Below are 23,346 nucleotides of genomic sequence, written 5' to 3' on the forward strand. Positions count from 1 at the left end.
TACAGCAGCGTATTTAACGCGAGGCATAAAGTAAAAGCTTCCAACCGGTCGTGGTAAAGAGGCGGTGGTTCTTCGCCTCCTGCAATCACGTACTTGTCGCGTTTTCATCACCTGCTTCGCTAAAAGTGACGTAATTACGGATGCAAATCGATCAACGGCAGTTATCGGCTCGACGAGGGTTGACGCAGTAAATTAGCACGATACGCCAGTTAATGTTTATAGCCTTCCGTGTGTGATTTAGCGGAGAGGATAATTGCGGACACAGTCATTTGCTGTATGCAAAAAATTAACTAATCATTGCTATCGGTATTTTCTATAAGAAAATCGAACGAAAATATTTAGAACTAGCTTCCGCCCGCGACTCCGTCCGCGCGGATGTCGGTCTTCGCGTGGATGGTTTATCCATTTTGACTAACTCTGACAATGACATCTTATAAATATCTATTGGACCCAAATACGGCTAGGTCTATAATAATACACAACGTGTGTTCGCGGTACCTACTACAGAACAACGTCTATGGATAACTGAAAAATTGAGATTAATTTTTTTTCTACGTATTTTTCCAGGATAAAAAGTATCCTATTTTACGCCCAGGATAATAAGGTATGATTATACCAAGTTTCATCGAAATCGAACCGGTAGTTTTCACGTGATGTCTTCACATACAGACAGACAGACAGACAGACAGACAGACAGACAGACAGACAAAATTTTTTTTAATCACATATTTGGGTTTGGTATCGATCCAGTAACACCCCCTGCTAGTTATTTTTTCAATATTTTCAATGTACAGAATTGACCCTTCTACAGATTTATTATATGTATAGATTATCGCATGAATAATAGAAGAATAACAAAAGATAGGTAACAAAATGAATTGGTGTCGGAAGCGTGGTACTATCGTTCAGTCGAATGACTTGCAGGTTGCGAGTTGTGGGCTTGCTCTCATTGACTTCACCATTGACCCTTACAGGCTGCGATCATGATAGTATAAATAATACCTACGAGGTTCCCGTGGGTATAAAATATAAATGATTGAAAGTACACGATTGTAATAAACATGGATACGACGCATCGCTCTCGGGGGACTTACTGCAATTGTGACAAGATGAGAATACTACAATACAATGAGCCATTCCGCATCACCATTATTTCAAATGTTTACTACGCCTTTCAAAGAGCAATAAGTCATGAAACATTTTATCATTATTTTGTACAGTAATGTAACCTACACTTACAGACGGCCTAATTTGTTTTCTTTGGCAGACAAATTATCTTGTTTAATGGAAAACTATTAACTGTTGGCAACCGAATCTTTGTTAAATAGTAAACATTTGAAGTCTGTATACATTACCCGTGAAATTCCACGAATTTTTTTACATTCAAATGATATAATTTTGTTATATTTTCACCAGGAAATGTGATAATCTTGACTAGCAATAAAAAGTATATAACTACATGTTTTACTGAGCACTAAACATTTTCAGCAGTTTTATTGTTTATTTGTAATGAAATCCCATTAATAAAAATTTACAGCATATCTTCATGTTCCCTTTCATAAAAAAATCAATTAAAGGTTATAAAAAGTCGCATCTCCGTGCTAGGGTCGGGCTCTAACAACCGTAATGAAACAAACCTCAAAAGGATAATATTTTTCGTCGACAAACATTAAAGGCTCTGAAGTCTGAACATAAGCAAGCATACAGGTGATGTACCTTCCTGATGCATATTTATAACGTGTTCGACAGCTAGTGTGACACTGGGGCTTATTTGCTGACAAACATTTATGCCGTATTTATTATCTGTATGGACTATAGACTATAGAACGTAGCTAATAGCGTATATTCATTAACGAGAGATGATAGATAGTTAATATGTTTTAAGTCGGCGTCAGTAAATACTATTTTCCTCGACACTTTACTTTTATTTGCATAATGTGGCTGGCTTCATTTGCATTAACTATTTTCTAACATTATTTTTATAAGGATAGTATTATTCGCGGATGTACGGAAATTGCATACTAAGATATCTATTAAGTTTCACTTTTAGTAGTAATTATATAAAAGCTCATAAATACAAATAACAAAACCCGTAAAATCATCCCATAAATACAACTTATTTATTAAATAAATTTATAACAATCCCATATAGTTAAAAGTTGAGAATCATCATTAGCTAAGAACAAAAATAAAAAATATATACTTGCTTCAACAAAATTAACGGTTGCTATAAAACTACCCCTGAACTATTTGTTGTGGTTTCGAAAAACAAAAAAAGCTAGTCACCATTGGTCGGTGCTTTTCGATGGCGAGCCTCTTATAAAAACGACGTGTTAAGGAATGTAAAGAGCCATTTAATTATCCTAATATATTGTTATGGTCGCGAAGAACGTGGTAATAAATAAGCGTTTAAACCGAATTTGGTCAGGGCGGTAGATGGATACGAAAGAAGTACCTACTGCATATATTTCATTTGCATTTGGAATTCGCTGCACTTTTAATCTCCTTACAATGTTTTGCTAAGATTATTTTCTTGGCTCTTGCGCATTTTTGTCCACATTACTGCAGTACTGCTAAAGTGCGATGATCCTACAGTTTTTTATCCATTTTTGATTCAATTCCATCGGACGGCCTTCATTATGCGTCCGCAAGTGCCTCGGTCGCCACCGGTTCAGGTAGCCTGGCGTTTCGCTCCAAACGTGACCTTAGGTATTCGATACGCTTGTTATTTTTAATTAAAATGGTCCTTTATGAGTTTTTGATGTGGTGTAATTTGATAATTTGCGAAATAAATATCCTTTAATCGAATTTATGATAAAAACTGGTTTAATGTCCGTTGTGTTAACGCATACCGAGCTATCGATACAGGGCTGGCCGGTTGATATTACAGCTGAGGAGGGCGAGGTGTCAGAGGCAGGCATCCTGCTGTGAGCAGGCATTGTGATCGACAGCTTGTTTACTAAAAATATGCATAATGAATTTATAATGGCCCGCCCGGCACGTCACGACGATTCCGATCGGATACGTAGGTACCTTAAAGTGTACCAATAGATAATGTAAATCGTTCTTTATATGCATGAGAAAAACGTGATGTAAATTCCATACAGCTTAATCACCAAGTTTAAAAGCTGTTGAAAAGTTAGAGTGTGAGAGACTAATTGCGCCACCGTGGTGTTCCCACGTTAAAATGCACGCAATGTTTGAGTATACATTTAGCATTCGATTGTTTTAGTGCGGGCTGGCTGAGACGTCTGCATGGTAAACATTGAACATCCCACCGAACTCAGTGCCGCTGCCTCTCGTGTTTAAGGAATTTTATGAAACGGATATTCTATGAAAACAGCTATAAATTCATTCACATCTTCGTACATACTCTCGTTCTGGTTAATTATAAATAAAAGTCTGTAAGTGGGCCAAAATAGTCGGGTACTTTACGAAACTGTATAAATCAGCAATTTATGCGCTTCAAAATTTGGGAACAGGCCGAATTCCTTACAACTCTTTATTACGTGGTTGGATGTTTAGAACATTCGTAGAAGTAATTATATACGGTGCTTGAAAATAGCTGTTATATTGAATGCGAGCGCGTCGTCCAGGCGGGGCGCCCATCGCTTCGATTCGTTACGTCAATCTCACAATTTTTTCACTATGAAATCTGCATAGAGTAAGTTGACATCGCGGTACAATGCTAGCATGCGGTGCATACGCATTGTCAACGTTTTCTTTAAAAATATTTTGACATTTCCTTTATTTGTTCCCCTGAGATATTTCACAAACAAAATCGTGTCGATCCCTTTGTGCGGCGTGTTTTAATTTGATTTATTTCTTCACGACAAAATGCTCGACATCCTGCGCGGTCCGGCCTCAGGGCGGCGACGTTTGTCAATTTGTTAGCACGTCTATTGGTATTTTCTGTAGTGCAAACAAAAAGCTGCGTGTCTTTATAGTTTCAAATTGTTTCTTAAAGTTCCATTAAGAATAAAGAACACTTGACTTTTTTCATTGCGAATTGCTGTGACAATATTTGCTAACAGCTTAACACATAGTTCGTCTGTTAAATTTTTTATCAATAAGTTTTAGAGCTATGGACAGTTTTTTTGTGGACAATGTGAATGGACAATTTAATATTCAAATAAAGATTTCTTAGGACAATTAAAGGCTATCATAGCACTTAGCCCTAGAAATAAACTAATAAGTAACATACAGTATTATACATTTCCAGCGTTGCAAGGAGAAACTGAACACGCTTGCGATCAGCGTCATGAATCAGTGGCCTGGAGTTCGGCTGCGGGTCATCGAGGGCTGGGACGAAGAGAACTCGCACGTGGACAACTCCTTACACTACGAAGGCAGAGCCGTTGACCTCACTACCAGCGATCGCGATAGAAGCAAATACGGCATGCTTGCGAGATTGGCAGTTGAAGCGGGCTTCGACTGGGTGTTCTATGAAAGCCGATCCTATATACATTGTTCTGTTAAGACAGGTTTGTTACAATCGATTATATTAGACCATAAAATATTCTAATCTATGTAGCCGCATGCTACGGTCACATAAATTTAGTTCATAATTGGATAAGCTTTAATAATACTTTAATAATAATATTTATCCGTAGTTAAATTTATTCGTCATTCATATAATAGAGTGTTATTTAATTAAATAAGCTATTTAATCTTTATTAATATCATTGTAGTTTTATGGTTATACATTTTATTATGTATACATAGTAATACAATCAAATTGCACAATCACCTTCGGTAGGTATTTAGTCAAAATATGTGTATTGGCATAGTAGGTACATAAGTTTAAAACGAGCGATCAATCCCATGGACCAAATATTATATAGTTAAGCTTTACAAGAAGAATGCACCTCAAACAGCTTCCCGCGCCCGCTCGCTGGCGGTGTCGATCAAACGAACGAACAAGCCTCTTGTTAACGCAGTTTCCTTGTCGCACTTTCAAAAAATCGTATTCATATCTTCCTCACACACAGCCGCATCGCAGCCAATCCCCCACTTCTATAATTATGCCGGTGATTCAATAGCTACTATAGTTATGAGTATATATGGAACATAACGATGAGAGAAACAACTATTTATGTGTACATGTTTAGTTGATAAAGCAATCTCTTTGGAAGTTTTGGACCAATTAAATGTTTGCTATTGCCTATTAGGTAATATGTATCAAAAACGGTGATAGCGATAAGTTTTAGTGCTTATTTGATATTGGGCTATTAATAAATTTATTCACGCGTTAAGAAATTTCTATAGGATTGTCACTGATGTTGCCGTAAACATTGTTCAAAGGCTTGTTCGCATAAAATAGGTATAAATAGTCAAATTAGATTTTTACACATGAAATGAAATTTACACGACGATAACCATTAAAAGTGTTCCCAAGCTGTTTAGAGGCAACAAAATTTCCAAAACTTAAAAATCGGTCGATACGATCGATCGTAATTTGTTCCAATGTATATATTCATTTATTCCGGCATGTTGTTGGTTCGGGGCTTTTTTATTAATTTGGAGTATATAAATAATTAATGCGCTTTGTGTCTGCGGTCGAGGCTCCCTGTACGGGGTCAAGGCCAGGCCGATCACGAATTCTTCTGCTCTTACCACCTGTACATACAGTTTTCTATTTTAATGCCAATAAACGCACCTAACAGTTGGCGCAAAATCGCTTTATTTACATTCGCCTATAGTAAAGCAATTCGCGACTGTTACGGTTCAATATAATTGACTCATTTGAATTTTCGTCGATACTTTTAGTATATAGAATGTCGTTGAATCCTTTTAAAAGCAACTCGTGTAAGTAAACGCGTGCTTAATATAATAAATTGATATTCCGATTCATTGTTATTTACGAAATTAATTAAAGTCATATCCGTCGAAAATGTCAATGCGAGACTTGTAAGGGAGGCGTAGGTATAATCATGATTGCTGAACCAGTCCGAAGCATGACGCGCTCTCGTGAAGTACCACACTTGATCATCTGACCGCCAATAAAATATCCACCGTTTTTATTTCACGTTCAATTAATTGATTTTCATTGGTCGCACTTGATTATCTTTTTTCTCTTATATAAACGTTTTATACAACTACGCATACCTACATACATCGTTATTGTACATGTTATGAGTCAAACTTCGAATTAAATTCACCTAAACAACTCAAAACTTTTTTGCTCGTCTCAATTTGTCACGTTGCGACCGACGTGTTTTGTTTATAAAAGACATCAACGCGCTCGCTTTACGAGTAGTGTCTTTGAATCCGATGAAAACATAATATTTATTATCATAATGATTGTATAATACTATATTTCATTTGATTTTGTATACAATCTACATAAAAATTAACATGTTAAGAGTTACTACTTTATATTTTAGTGTGAATTATTGTCTATTGTACCATGATGAAACTCGTTTCAGTGTTTTATTGCTTACAAATGACGTGTACGAAATCTCAAAATCAACTGGAATGAGTCAAAGATTTTAAACGGTTCTAGGAAGAATAATTTGATAGCCTCTAATGGTAGGAACATATAGGAGGTGCAAATGGGCGTGACTGAGCGAGGCAGGTCACGAGGCGAGACGACCGGTGAAGGACGAGCCGATCTAGACACTAATCGCTGGGGAATCAATCAGCGCTAAAAAACTGTAACGATCTCACTAATGGAGCTAATATTTCCGATACACAGCCATAAGCTCGTCCCAATCTGATCACAGTACAGACATTTAAATACCTATAGAACACATAATGTATTGTCATGACATTTAAATTCAGAGTTTTTTTTACTTATTACAGTCTATCTGCTACCACGCTCTGTAAACTTGAAATACGAAACGTCCGCAATAGCATACAAAAAGAAACAAATAATTTAAAAAGTACCTATACCTAACCAATATCGTATAGGTAATATATAATATTATTTATTATACATATTTCGTATATATTACCGTATTGTTTCTGATAGGTGTCCGCTTTATTCCACACGATTTCCTGAATAGAGCCATATTTCGTGAATCGATTTCCCTAAAGTACCTCGTAAGGATATTGTTAATGCAAACTATTTGAGTTTCATGATTGTGGTCCGATAATACCTACCTTGTAAACCTCAATATCTTGGAGAAAACGGCTCTTTCATGTTATTTATTAATACCTATACAATTTTCTTAAATTTTGTTTTAATTACGTAAGTTGATATGGAACACTGTTGGTTACTAATAATGTAATAAGAGTAAAGTATTGTAGTTACCTAAAATAAAATTCAAGGCTTTAATAGATTGCTTTCTGTCAGTCATATACTTTTGCTAATACATAGATTATAGATCTTATTTGATAAACAGATACGATAAAAAATGTACATTTCACGCAATTGTTTCGATACATAAAGCTATAAAAACGAATGTTGAACGGTACGATTAGTCATATTTTGGCGAGTGATATAAGACTTGAATGACTTCATTGGCTAATCGGTCATGCACTTGAGTTGTGGATAGTGCAGGCGCAGTCGGGCGAACGACACCCGACACCACATCCCGGAAGGCTGCGGCGGCACTGTCGCATGTTCCCACACTCACTCAGCATACTTCATTCACTTTTTTCATTCATTCATAGGTATGCTGCTGGACTCGGAAGTGTACTATATATTTTTGGTATGTGTTGGCGACAAAGCAGCTCTGGTTTTGATAATGAAAATTGTAGGTTAGATTCAAAAATATCGGTCGAATGAAATTTGTAGAGTGCTTATACCTACTATACCTACCTATCAAATCGTGTCAATCTATAGTATAGGTATATATGTATATACAATCAATCTTGACGTATTTTTGATTTATTCTAATTTAATATTGTGTAATAAAAGTGACTAATGTAATCGTTATTTAATTCTCACTAATGCGCTTCTTTATTTGACTGTCCTCGACATCAAAAGAATAATTTGATACTCGTCGTGTTCGCCGACTGACACAGTTTTTACAACATTCATTCAAATATATTTTATTTATAGAAGCTAGGTAATTAATTAATACGCATAACCAATAAACGTTGCAGTGTTTAAATATTTAGCTCCAAGGAAGCCATAACAACGGGGTTCATTGTACCATAAAGTGACCGAGATGAGGCTGATTATGGCAATAAACGTGCGGAGGAACAGAAATTTCCATTAAATTCGTATAAAATCTTCACTCCATTTACTACTATCGGCGTTAAATGAATCGTCTAATATATTATTCAATGTCATAACTTCCAACCGGCAATAACTCAGTAAGTTATGATAATCTGTAATTTTACAAGCTATATTCGTAAGCGAATGTTTATTTGCAATCTGATATATTTTATTATGATATTTGCAAGTAGATGGATGAGTTGCAGAGCCATATGTTAGAGATATTGCAATCGGCCCAATGCGGGTTCTGTAAACGTGCATACAGTTCATAAATTTTTATTCATCCGCTCGTTTTAATACCTGTATGATTCTGATATATTGAACAGATTAGGCTAAGCGCGCACCACGATTTTAATTTTTGCGACACGATTTCAAAATCGCGCTGTAGAAAATCGCAGAGAGTACGGTGAGCGCACAGCGATAATTTAATAGTGATCCTTACTCACTTTCATCATGGATTTCGTACAAGTTGCTTGTCTTTATTTACTACTTAGGAGGATAAGAAGAAAAAGAAAAGAAAATTCGTCTATATTGAACTCATTCTTTTACAGCAGATAGAATTGTCAAAAGTTTCTTTTATACATACTAATATTATAAATGCGAAAGTAACTCTGTCTGTCTGTAAATTTGGTATAGAGATATTTTGATACCCGAGAAAGGACATAGGATCGGTTTTATCCCGGAAATCCCACGGGAACGAGAACTATGCGGGTTTTTCTTTGACTGCGCGGGTGATGCCGCGGGTGGAAAGCTAGTCAGAAATACAATGAACTTCGGATGTATCCCAAAAAATTATTTGGCTATTATATAATGAAAATTCCGCCAAAAGGCCGCCCTTTGTGCTTTTTTATTTTTTTTATTGTTGTAACCTTTATGAATATTTGTTTCTTGTACAATAAAGTGTTAAATAAATAAATAAATTCAAACCTTTGACAGATTACTGAGTTTATGTTTACCAAACAGTACCTACCTATACCACTACGATGTTTACTGTTTGACAGACGAAACACAAGTGAAGTGCCGGCCGGGCCCGAGTGTGCGATTTTATTATCGCAGTGCGCGCGGTACCATACAATTTCATATTCTGCATTTCATTTTCGCGACAATCGCGTCGCGAGCAGTCGCAGCAAAATGTGACAAATCACAATTTTAAAATCGCTGCGATTATTTAATCGCATGTGCGCGCATTGTCATAGTAACTCATACGTTGTATTTCTGCGATAAAATAATCACGCTGCATAAAGTCGTGGTGCGCGCTTAGCCTTAAACGGTAATGGTTACGCATTTCACATTTTAGTGATTAGGAATTTACTTTTAAAATTCGTTACGGTTTTAACATGACTTGCGGTTGCGTGTCTATTAATGATAGGTACCTTTACACTGCAGGGGACAATTCGATTAATGTTTAACTTATAAATTGCTCATTGTATATATACCTACATTTAAAAATAAATTAAAGAGATGCGTGTGTTGTATGAATCATAAGGCCAGGCTCGCCATTTGCATGGGTTCACGCCAGCTAATTGCTAGTCTACGTGAAATAAATCAGATAGTCTTCGAGCGGATCGCTGGGGGCATCAGTAGGTACCTATACATTGTTGCATTTAAAACCTGAATTACGAATTGCTATTTACTTTAAATCCTTATCTAGATTTTTTGTTTACGGTTTGCATAGGTAGTTAACAATAGGCAAGACGGTGAGCACGTGATGTAATATATTAGTGGATCACATATTGTATGTGACGAGAAGTCGTGTCATATCAGGCTGGCATGGTCAGGCGCCGCCTAGCTCTCCCGGTGGTCTTGGCGGGGCGGGGTCGCCGCGGCCACTCGGAGCGCTCGCCCCGCCGCCCCGCGCGCCCCGCGCACACCCCGCCGACGCCCGAGAGCCTTGCTCCCGCGTCGCTTATCGGCCCATCTTCAACCTAACTTGTGTCACGCGGCACGCCACTGTATGCTAGGCTATTAGGATTTTTAAATGAACAAAGCTTTTGATTGTATGTGTAAAGAAATTTGTTATTTATTTAGTAACTGTAGAGTTGAGTTGAAGTGAACGAAATTTTTTGAAACATATTATGTGGATTGAATATTGAAATTGTTAAAGAAATCTACCATATGAAATTAAATGCTATATAAATTCTATAAGTAGATACTATAGATCTACCTACTCATAATTCGCAAATGCAAAAAGGCATATTTTTTATAAACCATTAAAGCTTCGAGAACCCAAAGGTGGCCGACACCTTTTATTGAAGCGCGCAATATGTTCACCAGACAACAAACAAAGTTTTGACAATAAGAGTTTGACTTTAAACGAAATCTAATTTGTGCGGTTATTGTGTAATGCGATACGGTCGGGCCCGCTCAGTCGCTTTGTGGACAAGGATCGCCCGAATTTATCGCTCGGTTACACAACAAATCAAAATTTAACGAGCTCGCGCAAAGATGCCATTACGTTTACGATAATCCACCGCCACTGTTCATTTAACCGTGTAATTGCAGTACCCTACGTATTCACCAAGAAAGTAACATCCGAGCTCTATCGCTCGACGAAACGTTTTCTATGACATTCCATTGAAATCGGGATTCTGGCACGAAAGTTTACTCCTCGGATTAGATTCATCCCATTTCGCCTTATCTCCCTGATGCCATTTATTTGCACGTAAATATAACTTTTTTGTACCTGGATTATACACAGGTACAGTTTAAGCTGGATCAGGATTTAAAATAAATACATTATAATAAACAAATATAGTTAGTTAGGCTTTCCTTGATTTTTCTGGCTTTAGTTTTTTACAAACAATGGATTAGATTAACAAAACGGATTCGATTTTTTATCGTTCACAATTTGTTTAGGCCGGTTAATATTTCCTTGAATTTTTACCTTTCACGTGAGTCACAGGTGATAATCTGTATTTCTTACATAGGATTCTCACACGGATACAAAAGAGTTACCTGTATGAGACTTATCTGCAGTTTAACCGTGAGCAGATAACTCTCGGCCAGAGAATAAAAGAACCTTTGCGATGCCCTTTTGTTTTGTATCTTATCGGATTTTAATTACGTGCGTAGAACAATCTCGTTATACCTTAAAGGGATATGTGTATGATTGCATTGAGTTAATTTGCTGACCTCCCTTTGCACGACTTCAAGTCCAGTTTTAAATCTTTGGCTACCTATATAGTTGATTTAAACGTGAAACGATTGTTTTGATCTGCATATTAATAACTTGGTTTGACTTAAGCGTTTTTCTTTGTGTGATAAATATTAATAACATTTTACTTGTTTACAGAATCATCAGTAGGAACGGGTGCCGGGTGCTTCCCGTCAGGCTCTGTAGTGTATACAGAATCTGGTCCACAAGATATTAGTAACCTGAAGAAAGGAGACAAAGTGCTCGCAGCTGATGACGACGGAAAAATGGTTTATTCAGAGGTAAAACTCACAAATATATACTTAATAATTAACATTTTATTGCGAATAAACAGATTGTTATTTTTTGATTCGAGCTTTGATTCCGCTCATAAAAAAGTTTATATCCCCTTCAATCGTAGTGCTTTTAAATTTATTTTTATTTAATTAAGCTACATACAAATTACATTCAGCGATAAGCACGAATTATTTTTTATACACTGAGCATTGAGCAAAATCATAATTTATCGATTAAACAATTTTATATGGTATTTTAATTTTATTCAGGTAAGAAAACACAACTTTCGAAAGAAGTAGATACATTTTTCTAATTTTGTTTAAAATGTTTCAGATTCTTACGTTCATCGATCGAGATCCGAATACAACGAGAAGTTTCGTCGAAGTGACTGCAGAAAATGGTGTCACGATAACAGCAACACCATCGCATTTGCTGCTTTTAGCTGCTGCTGACAGTTGGCGAGAAGTATTCGCCGCAAATATACAAATAGGCGACATTCTATTAACAAGAGGTCAAGGCAGTGTCATGCGACCCTCGAAAGTTATAAAGACAAAAATCGTCACGAAGAGAGGTGTGTTCGCGCCTTTAACACAAGCAGGAACCATTATAGTAGACGATGCGCTCGCGTCATGTTATGCAGTAGTCAATAGTCACTCATTAGCGCACGCCGCCATGGCTCCTCTTCGATGGATGTCGAGTTGGAGCAATTCAAACGATATATCGAAAGGTGTTCATTGGTATGCTAAAGCTCTATACGGCATTGGCGACTATGTATTACCGTCCTCTTATAAATATCGCTAAAAGTTGTATTTTATAAAGTTCTGCGCGCGGGACGTGCCATTCTCTACGCTTGTACATAAAACTGTAAATAACTGTCAGATTATACATGTAAATATCAGGAATTGTTTTCGAAAAAATTACGACTTCAGTATGCTTACCATAATTGGATTATTTATTAAGTAGTATTAGCGAATTGCAAGATTTTTATTGTTTAGTTAATCTAGCATATTTGTAAATTGTGTCGGTATTGTTATTCTGCACAATGCAGAAGTAATTGTCTGTATGCGCTTATGTTTTAGGTAATGTTGTAGATATATCTTGTTAGATTATATAAATTATCTTTCGTGTATATTATTAGGTCTCTCTTGACGCAAAACAGTATTCAAATTTTGTTTGTAACTAGACATTCCATGGCTCTAATCTGTTGTTATACTAACAATCTACATTCGTTTAAATCATAGATAAAATAATGAAATTGTGATCTTGGTACCTAAACCAGTGCCTTAAGATTTTATTTATTGTTATTTAGGCTAGTTAGCTATTTAAAAAATTGACATAAACGAATGCTTAACCTATTAATATTAATTTATTTTGCTGCTTTCGTTGTATTAATATTTTTGTATATTAATTCATAGCTCTATTTATTTTTCTCTCTACAAATATGTAAGACTTTCTTTATTTATTTCAACAATTAATTAGGAAGGAAAATAAGAAATATACAAGCAAATAATTTAGCTATAATTTAAAATGGCGATACTAAAATAGCCTACGTATGTTATTTATCTATTTCATAAGTAGGTATAAAATAATCACAAATTTGGACGCATAACATTTATAAGTAATTTACAGGTTTAATAAGAGTTTTTCATTAAGTTTAATATGTATAACCCTATATTATGTATAACTTCAAATTTACATTTATTGACTTTTAAAACTGTAATGTACGAAATTTCTGTAAATATATTTTACAAAATAATAACAGAAATAAAATCTAAATTTCGTCCTGTGCCTATTGTTATATACGTACCTTTTTGTGATAATCGACTTTGAAAGCTTTTAACGGGAGACAGTTATTTTAGGCAATTTCGTGAATACGTTATATTTTCTTTTCAATAATGCTTTCTACGACTGAAACTTGGAAAGACTTTATAGCAATAGCTATTAATTTTTATACGCAATCTCATATATGATTGTAAACTGATCTGAACTGAAGTTGGGTTCCTATTGTTAATGTAACGTATTTTCAAGAAAAAATGTATCTTGTACAAAGCGCATGCATGTTCATTTCATATTTAAACAAATGATGTTAGATGTATGATGATAAATATTTTTCTGCATATTTATTAACTAATAATGTAATATCAGAGCTTTAACTTATATTTGACAATAAAGGTATGCCATACAATTGCCATATTAAGAGCTTAGTAGGTTATATTTTAGCTAATTCTATTCATCAGAATTGCAGTAAAATAATAATTTTCTCATTCGATGACTTCATTATATTGCTTGTGGTAAAAATTGTATCCAGTATACATTTATAACGAAAATAATTAACTACTCTATGAAATAAGCTAAAATATATTCTCGTAATATAACTTATGGTATTTATATTAAGTTGTTTTACAATTAAGTATTGTACTTTAATGTTGCCCTTGTAAAATAAATTATACTTTACAATAGAAAGCTTCTATACTCTTATTATAATTTATTTATTGACATTATATTTAATGAAATCATTTGTTCACCTGTGTCCTTTAATGGTTTTCACGAATGATTATTATTTAGGTGATTCGAAGCTTTTAAATGCTGAGAATAATTTTTATACATGTGTACGACGAATCTGAGAAACTAAATAAAAAGTTGGCTTTCACAGAGATTGTATTTTTTAAACTTATTTCCCGATCCTTTACATTTTTTTTTATTTCCTTTCTGGTGCTAAAACTTGAATATGAATAATGAAATAAATAAAAAAAATGTGTGCGTGTACTAGTGTACACAGTACCTTTTTTTTCAAAAAATAATTTACTACATATATGCAACTTTACAGAAATACGTTGAATCACGCGTGGTAGGGATAAGAAAAAGATGGCACGTAACGGAAAAATGTCACACGTAACGAAAAAATTTTACACTAAATTTTTTTCCAACCCCGATAAAGAAGGTTCAGAATATTAAAAAAAATAAAAATAAAATTTATGCTCAAGTAAAAAAAATAAAAAGGGACTCTCCGGCGGGGAATCGAACCCCGGTCTCCCGCGTGACAGGCGGGGATACTGACCACTATACTACCGAAGACTTGCTGTATGTTCGAAATTATGTTTCATATATTAGAAGAGTTGTAACGAAAATAATAAAGCCGTTTTATCGCTTTATCAGATAAAATTTGTTTACGTGTGTTATATACAAATATGTTTGCAATATTTATCATACCTACAAAATTAAAATACGAATGTTTGTTGCTTTATTGCGTTGTAATACAAGCCATTTCAATACAAATTACTACACAATAATAACTAATTATCACAATAATAATACTTATACTAGTACTTATACTTTAGTTATTTACTGTATACTACAGTTTATATAATGGTATTATATAAACTGTAGTATAAGGCCGCCTGTCCACCTGCAAGAAAACTCCCGCAAGTAATGTCCGACAGTCTGTCCGACAGCAACTTGCAAGTCTAATTCCGCGTTTCCACCTGCAAGTAGACTTGCAAGTTGCTGTCAGACAGACTGTCGGACATTTCTCGCGGAAGTTTTCTTGCAGGTGGAAACGCGGCCTAAGAATAAGTACTAAAACTGCCGTACCAGGCCGTACCCGAATGAAAGCCGGTTTTGAAACAGCGCCATCTATTATTCCTTTATACGAACTTTGTGATGGCATCTTCGCAGCTTATAAGCTTTACATTGGCTTTACAATAAGCTTCTTGGCTTTACATAATGGGAATGGCGCGGCGCAGCGTTCTGAAGTCTTTCTTGTAACTAGTAAGATGTAGAAAGAAATAATTTTGATTTTCAGACTATTCATATAGTTAAGGTGAAATGGGAAAATATCAGTCATACGTAGGTAACTTATTGGATATGAAGATTTTATTAATTAGGTAGTCTTCTTGGTCATCTAATATTACTTGAGTCTTAGTTGACTTATAAAAACTAGCAAGATAATTATACAAATAAAATAAGTCAATTTAATAATAATATTAGAATATTATTATTAGTCCTATTCATAAATCAAAAATTATAGCTTTCTCCTTAGATTTTTATTTGGAAAAAATTGTAAGTATTTATTTAATTCTTCGTTTAGCAATCATCGTCAAGTAGCCGTAAATAATCTCATTAAAATATACAGTTGATATACATTTGTTTTAACTATCTTTGTTCTTTATGATGCAACAGGAACAATACACTATTAGGTACGGAATATCTAGTAGGTACCTACTTTTATCTCTATGATAAAGTATCTACTTTGTAAATTAAGATATTACACATCACACAATGTAAAGTTTAAATTGTTTTGATTTTCTTTTATTATTTCATCTTATTATTGTGTGTATCTTTATTGAAAAATTTAAGAGAATTTTGACAAATAGACGCTACGAAAAAAAACGAAGGCTTACAATTCAGAGCTTTTTTTAATCAAAAAGAATATTCTGAGAGTATTCTTTATTGATTAGAAAAAGCTCTTATCTGTGTTACTCGGATTAATTTATTGTGTTTAATTCGATTCAAATAATGTTATGTAGTAAGTTTATTAAATATACCTAGGCACACATAATATAATACTATACTAGACCTAGGTATTTATTTAAGCTTCGTAATATAACATGAAACATGTATCGATCATAATATAAATTTATATAATACTAGCTGTACCGCGCGGTTTCACCCGCGTGGCTCCGCTCCTGTTGGTCTTAGCGTGATAATATTATATATAGCCTATATTACTTGTGGATAATGTAGTTTTCGAATGGTGAAAGAATTTTTAAAATCGATCCAGTAGTTTATGAGCCTATTCATTACAATCAAACAAACAAACAAACAAAAAAACAAAGTTTTCCTCATTAAAATATTAGTGTAGATATAGCCTGTGTTATATTCCAAAAAATATACCTTGATTACTTATACATATTATAATAATAAATTACTCTCGGAACTTTTATAGTGAACTTATCAAAAAGAGCTTTCTGAATAGAGCGAACAAAAACTTAATTTCAACTGTAACTTCAGCCTGAACAATGACGTTATCTGATTTTCGTCCCTATAGTTACAGTTCCTGCAATAACTTGTTGTATATTGTAATAAATCACTATGTTTACAATCGATTGCTCTATTTCTTACCAACATTATATCACACTTTACTCTGAAATGGCAATGGAAGTATCGCAAAGTGATTTGACGACAAACACTACGAAGAGTGATCGTTGATAGCTCTAGTTCCTATCCATGCTGGCTGAATCAGTAATATTTCAGAATTGAAGGAGGACGCACGTTGTAGTACTTACTTCTGAAACGATTCTCTTGAACAATATAATATTTTTTAATTATCTCATTCGATACAAAATCAATCACGTAATACAAACTTGTCTTATAATAATTAGTATAGTTGTTATAGCGACGCTATCGGAATAATTTCATCTACAATAAAAGTTGGCGAACACTATCGCAAAGTTTTCGTACTGAAAGTTCACCGTTTCTATCAGCGATCAAATTGATTAAGGAAGATTTTACCTACACAGTGAAGCATACAGTAACAACTGGCTCTGGCACGTGGAATAAGGTACGATAACTTAGTTTTTTATTATTTAATTAGATTTAAATTTTAGCAGATTTGTATACCTAACCTACCTTCCAATTTTGATTGATCCTAAATAAAAAGCTGAATATTGTAATGTCAATGTAAATAAGCCTAAAGCAATAAGTTTTATCGATGTGAAACTTTCCTAATTGACTATCGCTGAAGTAAAATTTCCATTGAAATAAAAAAAAAAATTTCTATAGAATTCTCGTCCTCCCATAGGTCCATATATTTCTCGTACCTGATAGATTTAAGAACTGATGCAGATCAGGATCTGCTGTAAGCTCTCCTATATTATATAAGTTCGTACCCAATAACTATCGGTTTTATAGACTACGTGCCAAGCCTTCTGCTACTTCAATTTACTTATCCACTACGCTGGCGAATTCTTTTTAAAAAGACTGTAAAAAAAATCCTTATTTCTGAATACTATGTCGATTAGAAAATGCTTCTGAAATAAATGAAGGTGGATAATTAAATGTTTGCTTAAGTTTCCACCCTGAATTAAACATTCCCTGTTTATAGCTCAGATTTTATCTTTTATTTATTATTAGACTATAACTATAGTAATACTATCATAAACGGTTAAGTTTAAAAATAAATTAACGCTATAAGTCGTATCTGTGTATTATAAAATTTATCACCTTCAGACAATGTTATAACGTGCAAATTATATTATAAACATATTTTTTCAAGTTCATTCTTGGCACATGTTTATCTGTACCTATTAAATTTTTATTTGCAATCTTTTATGATCAGAAAATATTCTTTTTGATATTAGAAACGCGTAGTTACAAGTTTTTGGTACAGAGGAAAAAAGTAACTTAAAATTGTTAAACGTTTTTAAATGCAACCTTAACAATTTATTAAACAAGTTTAATTTCAACCGACCCTTTTTTATATCACTACATAGGTAGTTTATTTAAACATAGTCGCTGTCGCAGTCTGTCCGTCCCTAATTCGCTATGTAAGCTTAAATCTTTAAAAATACGCAATGGATTTTGATGTGATTATTATTACCTAGTTGATTGATAGAGTGGTTCTTGAGGAAGGTATTGTTTTGTTGTTTACTGTCTTTATAATATTAGTAGGTAGCATAGTAGATATTATAATATTTTCTGTGGTAGGTAGGAACCTAATGGTATATGAGTAGGCGTAAGAAAAATTACTCTAGGCCGGCTCTATCCGTGAGGCATACTTTGTTTAAATTTCAATATTCATAAGATTTGCAGAAGAAGCGAAATTATACTACTTTTATCCTTTTATAATTCGCGGAGCATTTGCGATGAACACATATTTTTCTGTTTAAATCATGTTTTCTTTCAGTGTTTCCGAGCTTTCTAGTTACATATATTTTACATTAAATTACATAAAGCAAAAGATCTCTGGCGATTTTGTGATTTCTCAATATTTAACATAGATCTAAGCTACGATTACCGCAATCCAGTTACGTACTAGATATACCCAGTTTGATTAGCACATAGGACTACATAACCAGTACACTCACAGAACATGTCACTTCCCATATTCCGATTAGACCCAAACCAACCAATACAACCGCTCTTGGCTGATTTACCATCATAGGTCAGAAATGTCCAATAAAACAACCCTAATCACTTTATTTACCACAGAATTAGTTGTTTTTGTGATAGTTTGTCCTGACCATCAAGAAATTTGGTTTATTTATGAGCCGTGAGTCGGAAGTAGAAGATTTATACGTTGACGATAGATTTAGGGCTTGTTTTTTCGAATAAAGTGTTTAATATTAAATATAAAGGTAAATTTAATGGTAGTTTTTCTAGTGATTATTACGGCGTAGCATGTGAAGCGTAGAATTATTAGATGTAGAGTAGCGTACCTACATGTTTACTTACAAGATGTTTTTCATAAATATTAAAGACCGACCTTGTTAATATTAGGTATATTATTATATCGCCTTTGAGGGAGATTTTATCGTTTTTATAAAAGATATTTTCGATGATTGACAATTTATATTTATGTAAGTAGATATAGATTATTTTAATTTTAATTCGACATTATTAGATACTTTCAAAGTAAATGAAAAGTCAATGACCGATCTTTTATCACTCTACAATTCGACTATCTCTTTCACATATAAATATTCACCAAAGTTAAATACACTTAATTCATAAAGTCATTCAAACGAATAAAAACATTGATAGTTTGGAACTATTCAAACAACTGGGTACTTATTTATTAGAAAAGTTTTGAACGTGCCAGTTAGAACGCTTATAATAATTCTGAATATAAATCAAACATATTATATTGGTGCTAGAATTAATGATATAACATTGAAAGTAAACAAGAATAGTAAAAATATAGCGAAACTATTTAGTTATGATATTTCCAATACGATATTGAAATAAAAACATTTCCATTTTCCATTATGTATCTACTTTAGACTTATTTGCCGTATTGTTGATTCTAATTGTTTTTAATCGGTACTTATCTAGAAATACGTAGTAGAACTCTTTCTTCGCTTTACTTCAATTTCTCGGAAGGGAAATATATAACCTACATTACTATGTATCCTTATTAACATTATAAATGCGAAATCGTGTTGGTTTGTTTTTCATTCTTTCACATCGCAACAGAGCAATACAATGGCTGTCCAATATAATGGCAGTAGAAAGAATCCCTCCATCCCTCCCTCAATTTATATAGCTGGAGATAGTCACGCTAGAAAATGATATATCATATTGGCTACTTCTAAATTAACTTAGGTACTTAAATTCTAACATCTCCGTAGAATTTCCTTTGACCACGTGGGCGAAGCCGCGGGTAGAAAACTAATATTCTATACGAACCTGATTCATGATTGGTTTTTATATTTAACCAACGCCATATTTTATATAAAGAACTGGGCTTATATTTGTTCCTTCCAGAAATATTTATTTTAGGATAAATATTAAATTCCTATCAAATAATATACGAGCGGTGCTCTACAATATTATAATAAAATAATGTGCCCACATATACAATGAAATATTACTTCAATCTGATCAAATGAAATCTGCAAATAAACCGTAGAATACATTCTCAACAGCGTATAAAGAAGTTCGAAACAATTTGAAACATCGCGGTATTTCTTATTATTCATCTTGTTGTTTCTTCAATAGCATTGTGAAAACTTACCTATAACAAGACGTTAAGTACTTAGGACTTAGAAAATAATATTAAAAAATAACCTTATTGCATAAGTTTGCGTAGTATATTTAAATAATACTACGATTTTATTTACATTAAACTAATTTAATAAATAAGACCAATTAATTTCTACCAACATCTAGTTAGGACACTCCAAGAAACTCGTCATCAATCTATTCTATTACCAATGAAACGGTGTAGTGTTATTTTTATAGGGTTTTATTTATTTATGGACAACTACACTGGCTAAGTGCGGTTTGATAGATGTCACATAACAAAAAAGTTTTACGACAGGCCTGTTTCATCAATATGCTTTCCTTCACCCATTTCGTGATCAGAATTTTTGGCTTTAAGATAAAACATATCAATTTTCCAATTCAATATAATACTGCGTTTCTCCCACTAGATATAGTAACTAATTAGTACCTTATTAGCGCATTATAAGTAGGTATTTTTATTAATATATAATCTAGAATTCTAGACTCTACATTTGAATAAAATATATTAATTGCTGTTTTGAGAAAGCTTCGATGCTTCGATTAATCAGAAACATACTTACCAATACACCCAACTATACTGCAATAGTTCTTAAACTTTGTAGGGCGAAGTTCTCATGATAGGAATTTAATATAAAAGCTTCAGGCTACATATACTATGTGATTAATTATAAATATAATAGATGCAAATAAATTATACTTATTGCGTAATATTAAATAGTATTGAGAGTCTAAAGATTCTAGACAAGCAAACAATAAAAATAATAAGCTTTGCGAATGGAAATCTGTTAATACTACTTTATAATAGTGAATAAATGAACAGTATAAAATATGTATTGATATAAAGCAGCACCTAATCACGTATATCAACGCAAAAGCATATCAACGACTAGATTATGGGCGTTAAAAAGTTTAATACCTCCTTTGAACAAAAAAAAATAATCAGTTATTCGCAGATAATAATCCAATAAATTTTCTACGTAAAAAATACAATTTATACAGATGTCGCTATTTCTTCGCAACTTTATTGAAAGCTCATTGAAAGTTTTCCAAAATCTTTCTATAGTTAAGCTCTATCAAAGTGTCAATATTGAGTAATGAATAAATAACTTTGGTTGTAATATTAATTTTCACATTTTTTAACGACACTTTTACATTTTCTATTACAACGACGCGATGTCTCTATTAATAGGTACAACCTCGAAATCAGGTTTCAGTAAATTCGTTAAAAAAATAGCCTTTGCTATATAATTGCTAATTTAATGGTGTAAACCTCAGCAAAGACTTCTCATTATCCTCTTCTTTATTTATCGATTCGATGCCTACGTCATTAGAATCGGATTACGACTTGTTTTTGCCTTCTTTTACGGATTTTTGTATGTATAAAATGATAAAAATTAATTGGTTATCAGAATTGTTACTACGTTATATGGGATCCCAATAAATATTTGCATAAATATAATTAATTGTGCTTTACAATGTTTGTTGTAGTATGCGTAATGCGGAACATGTGTTTAGGATGAAGATGCAGAGATAATAAAATAATATCTACTTAATACGAAGTTAAAATACACGACAAGTCTTACATATCTAAGTATTTCTTTTTTCATCTTTGTCAAATGGGATAAAGATATTATACATTTATACAAAAACATTTATCCATACGAATGTCGCCTATTTATTATTTAAGGGATACGCGACGGAACCTATTTATGTATAGCATTCAAATATCAGGCACAAATAATAACAACTCAACCTAAAATTGTATCATCCAAACCTTGGCTTAGACACCCAAGCGGAAAAATACTTCACAAACAAGGATATTATAATGTTTAAGATTATTTGTAAGAAGTCCGTTCAAAGGGGTTCAGGAAATTCGCTCTCGAGTTATTAACACATTCCATCTTGTGGTGTTGCTGTTTGCTAAAATCCTATACTTTATTACAACCAATATTCTGATAAAGTGCACAGAAACATTTCGAAGTTAATAGGATTTTGTAGCCAACGTATAGTTCGATTTGCAATCTTTGAACTGTAATAATTTGAAGCGTGGAGACACGTTACACGTGTAGTTACTTTCAACGATTTCATATAAGTATAAGCTTTTCATAGTGTAATTTGTTTATTGAATAGCGTCCTTACAATGATAAAAGGAACTTTTCAAAGAGAGCAGGTTATATTCATTGTTAAAATTGATTTGTATAACAATTATTAATAATCATAAATCATAATAATCGGTCGAGTGCGTAACTATATTGACTTTTGTATGGAATAAGATTTCCTAATTGTTATCACGTTTAAATAATTATAAACTTTCAAACAGGTATTCTGATAGTTGTTTCATTTTCCTATGTGCTTTAAATAGATCATGGTTCTGAATATCCGACAGGCAGTGGTAGCATGAGAATAGAGCTCCTAGAGAATAGACAGTGAGTGACGGTATTCAGGAAGGGCGTCTCATTATTTAACTTGTTAAGTAATAATTATGATATAATATGCTTATATTTATATCTATGAAAGTAGGTGCTAAGATGAGGAATTTATTACAAGTACTCTTGTAGAGCCTTCATCTTAGCTTGATTTCTTTTTGTTAATAAAACATTTTTTCGCTAACAAGCAGAAAAGATAGGTACTTTGTTGTGTAAATCTTTCAATGGAACAGCAACTGCAGTTTTTAATAAAGCGCCATTAACGGTAACGTGGATAAAAGAGAATTCTCTTTAAAACTAATTAGTACCTACCTTGTTAGTTCGTTAACTGCGTAAAAATCAACCATGCAGAAAAAAAGCAGAAAATGGAAGCTAGTTTCAGGATACAAAGAAATACATAACTCTCATTATTTTTATACGCTTTGATGTTATATACAAGTACTGGATTTGCTCTGCGATTATACCCGCACTACTTCGCTTCTATTGGTCGTGGCGTGATGATATGACGCAGCCTTTAAGACTTCTTCGACAAAATATAGGCTATCTGACAAAGAAATAATTTTTCAAATCGGACTCGT

At 33.4% G+C, this 23,346-nt stretch overlaps 1 protein-coding gene and 1 non-coding gene across 2 annotated transcripts in view; one reads left to right on the top strand and one right to left on the bottom strand.

The window, feature by feature from the left end:
• Positions 1 to 12,982, top strand: part of LOC123693340 (tiggy-winkle hedgehog protein) — a 32,183-nt gene extending 19,201 nt beyond the window's left edge. The window contains exons 2-4 of the mRNA XM_045638396.1: positions 4,223 to 4,484; positions 11,460 to 11,602; positions 11,931 to 12,982. Coding sequence (XP_045494352.1) covers positions 4,223 to 4,484; positions 11,460 to 11,602; positions 11,931 to 12,398 — 873 coding nt within the window. The 3' untranslated portion in view covers positions 12,399 to 12,982. The remainder of the gene's footprint in view (positions 1 to 4,222; positions 4,485 to 11,459; positions 11,603 to 11,930) is intronic.
• A 1,618-nt stretch (positions 12,983 to 14,600) lies between these two features.
• Positions 14,601 to 14,672, bottom strand: Trnad-guc. The gene has a single exon. It is a non-coding gene; the product is annotated as a tRNA-Asp (tRNA).
• Positions 14,673 to 23,346: the final 8,674 nt, after the last annotated feature.

The sequence above is a fragment of the Colias croceus genome, chromosome 7 (genome assembly GCF_905220415.1).
Source record: "Colias croceus chromosome 7, ilColCroc2.1".
NCBI classification, from domain to species: Eukaryota; Metazoa; Arthropoda; class Insecta; order Lepidoptera; family Pieridae; genus Colias; species Colias croceus.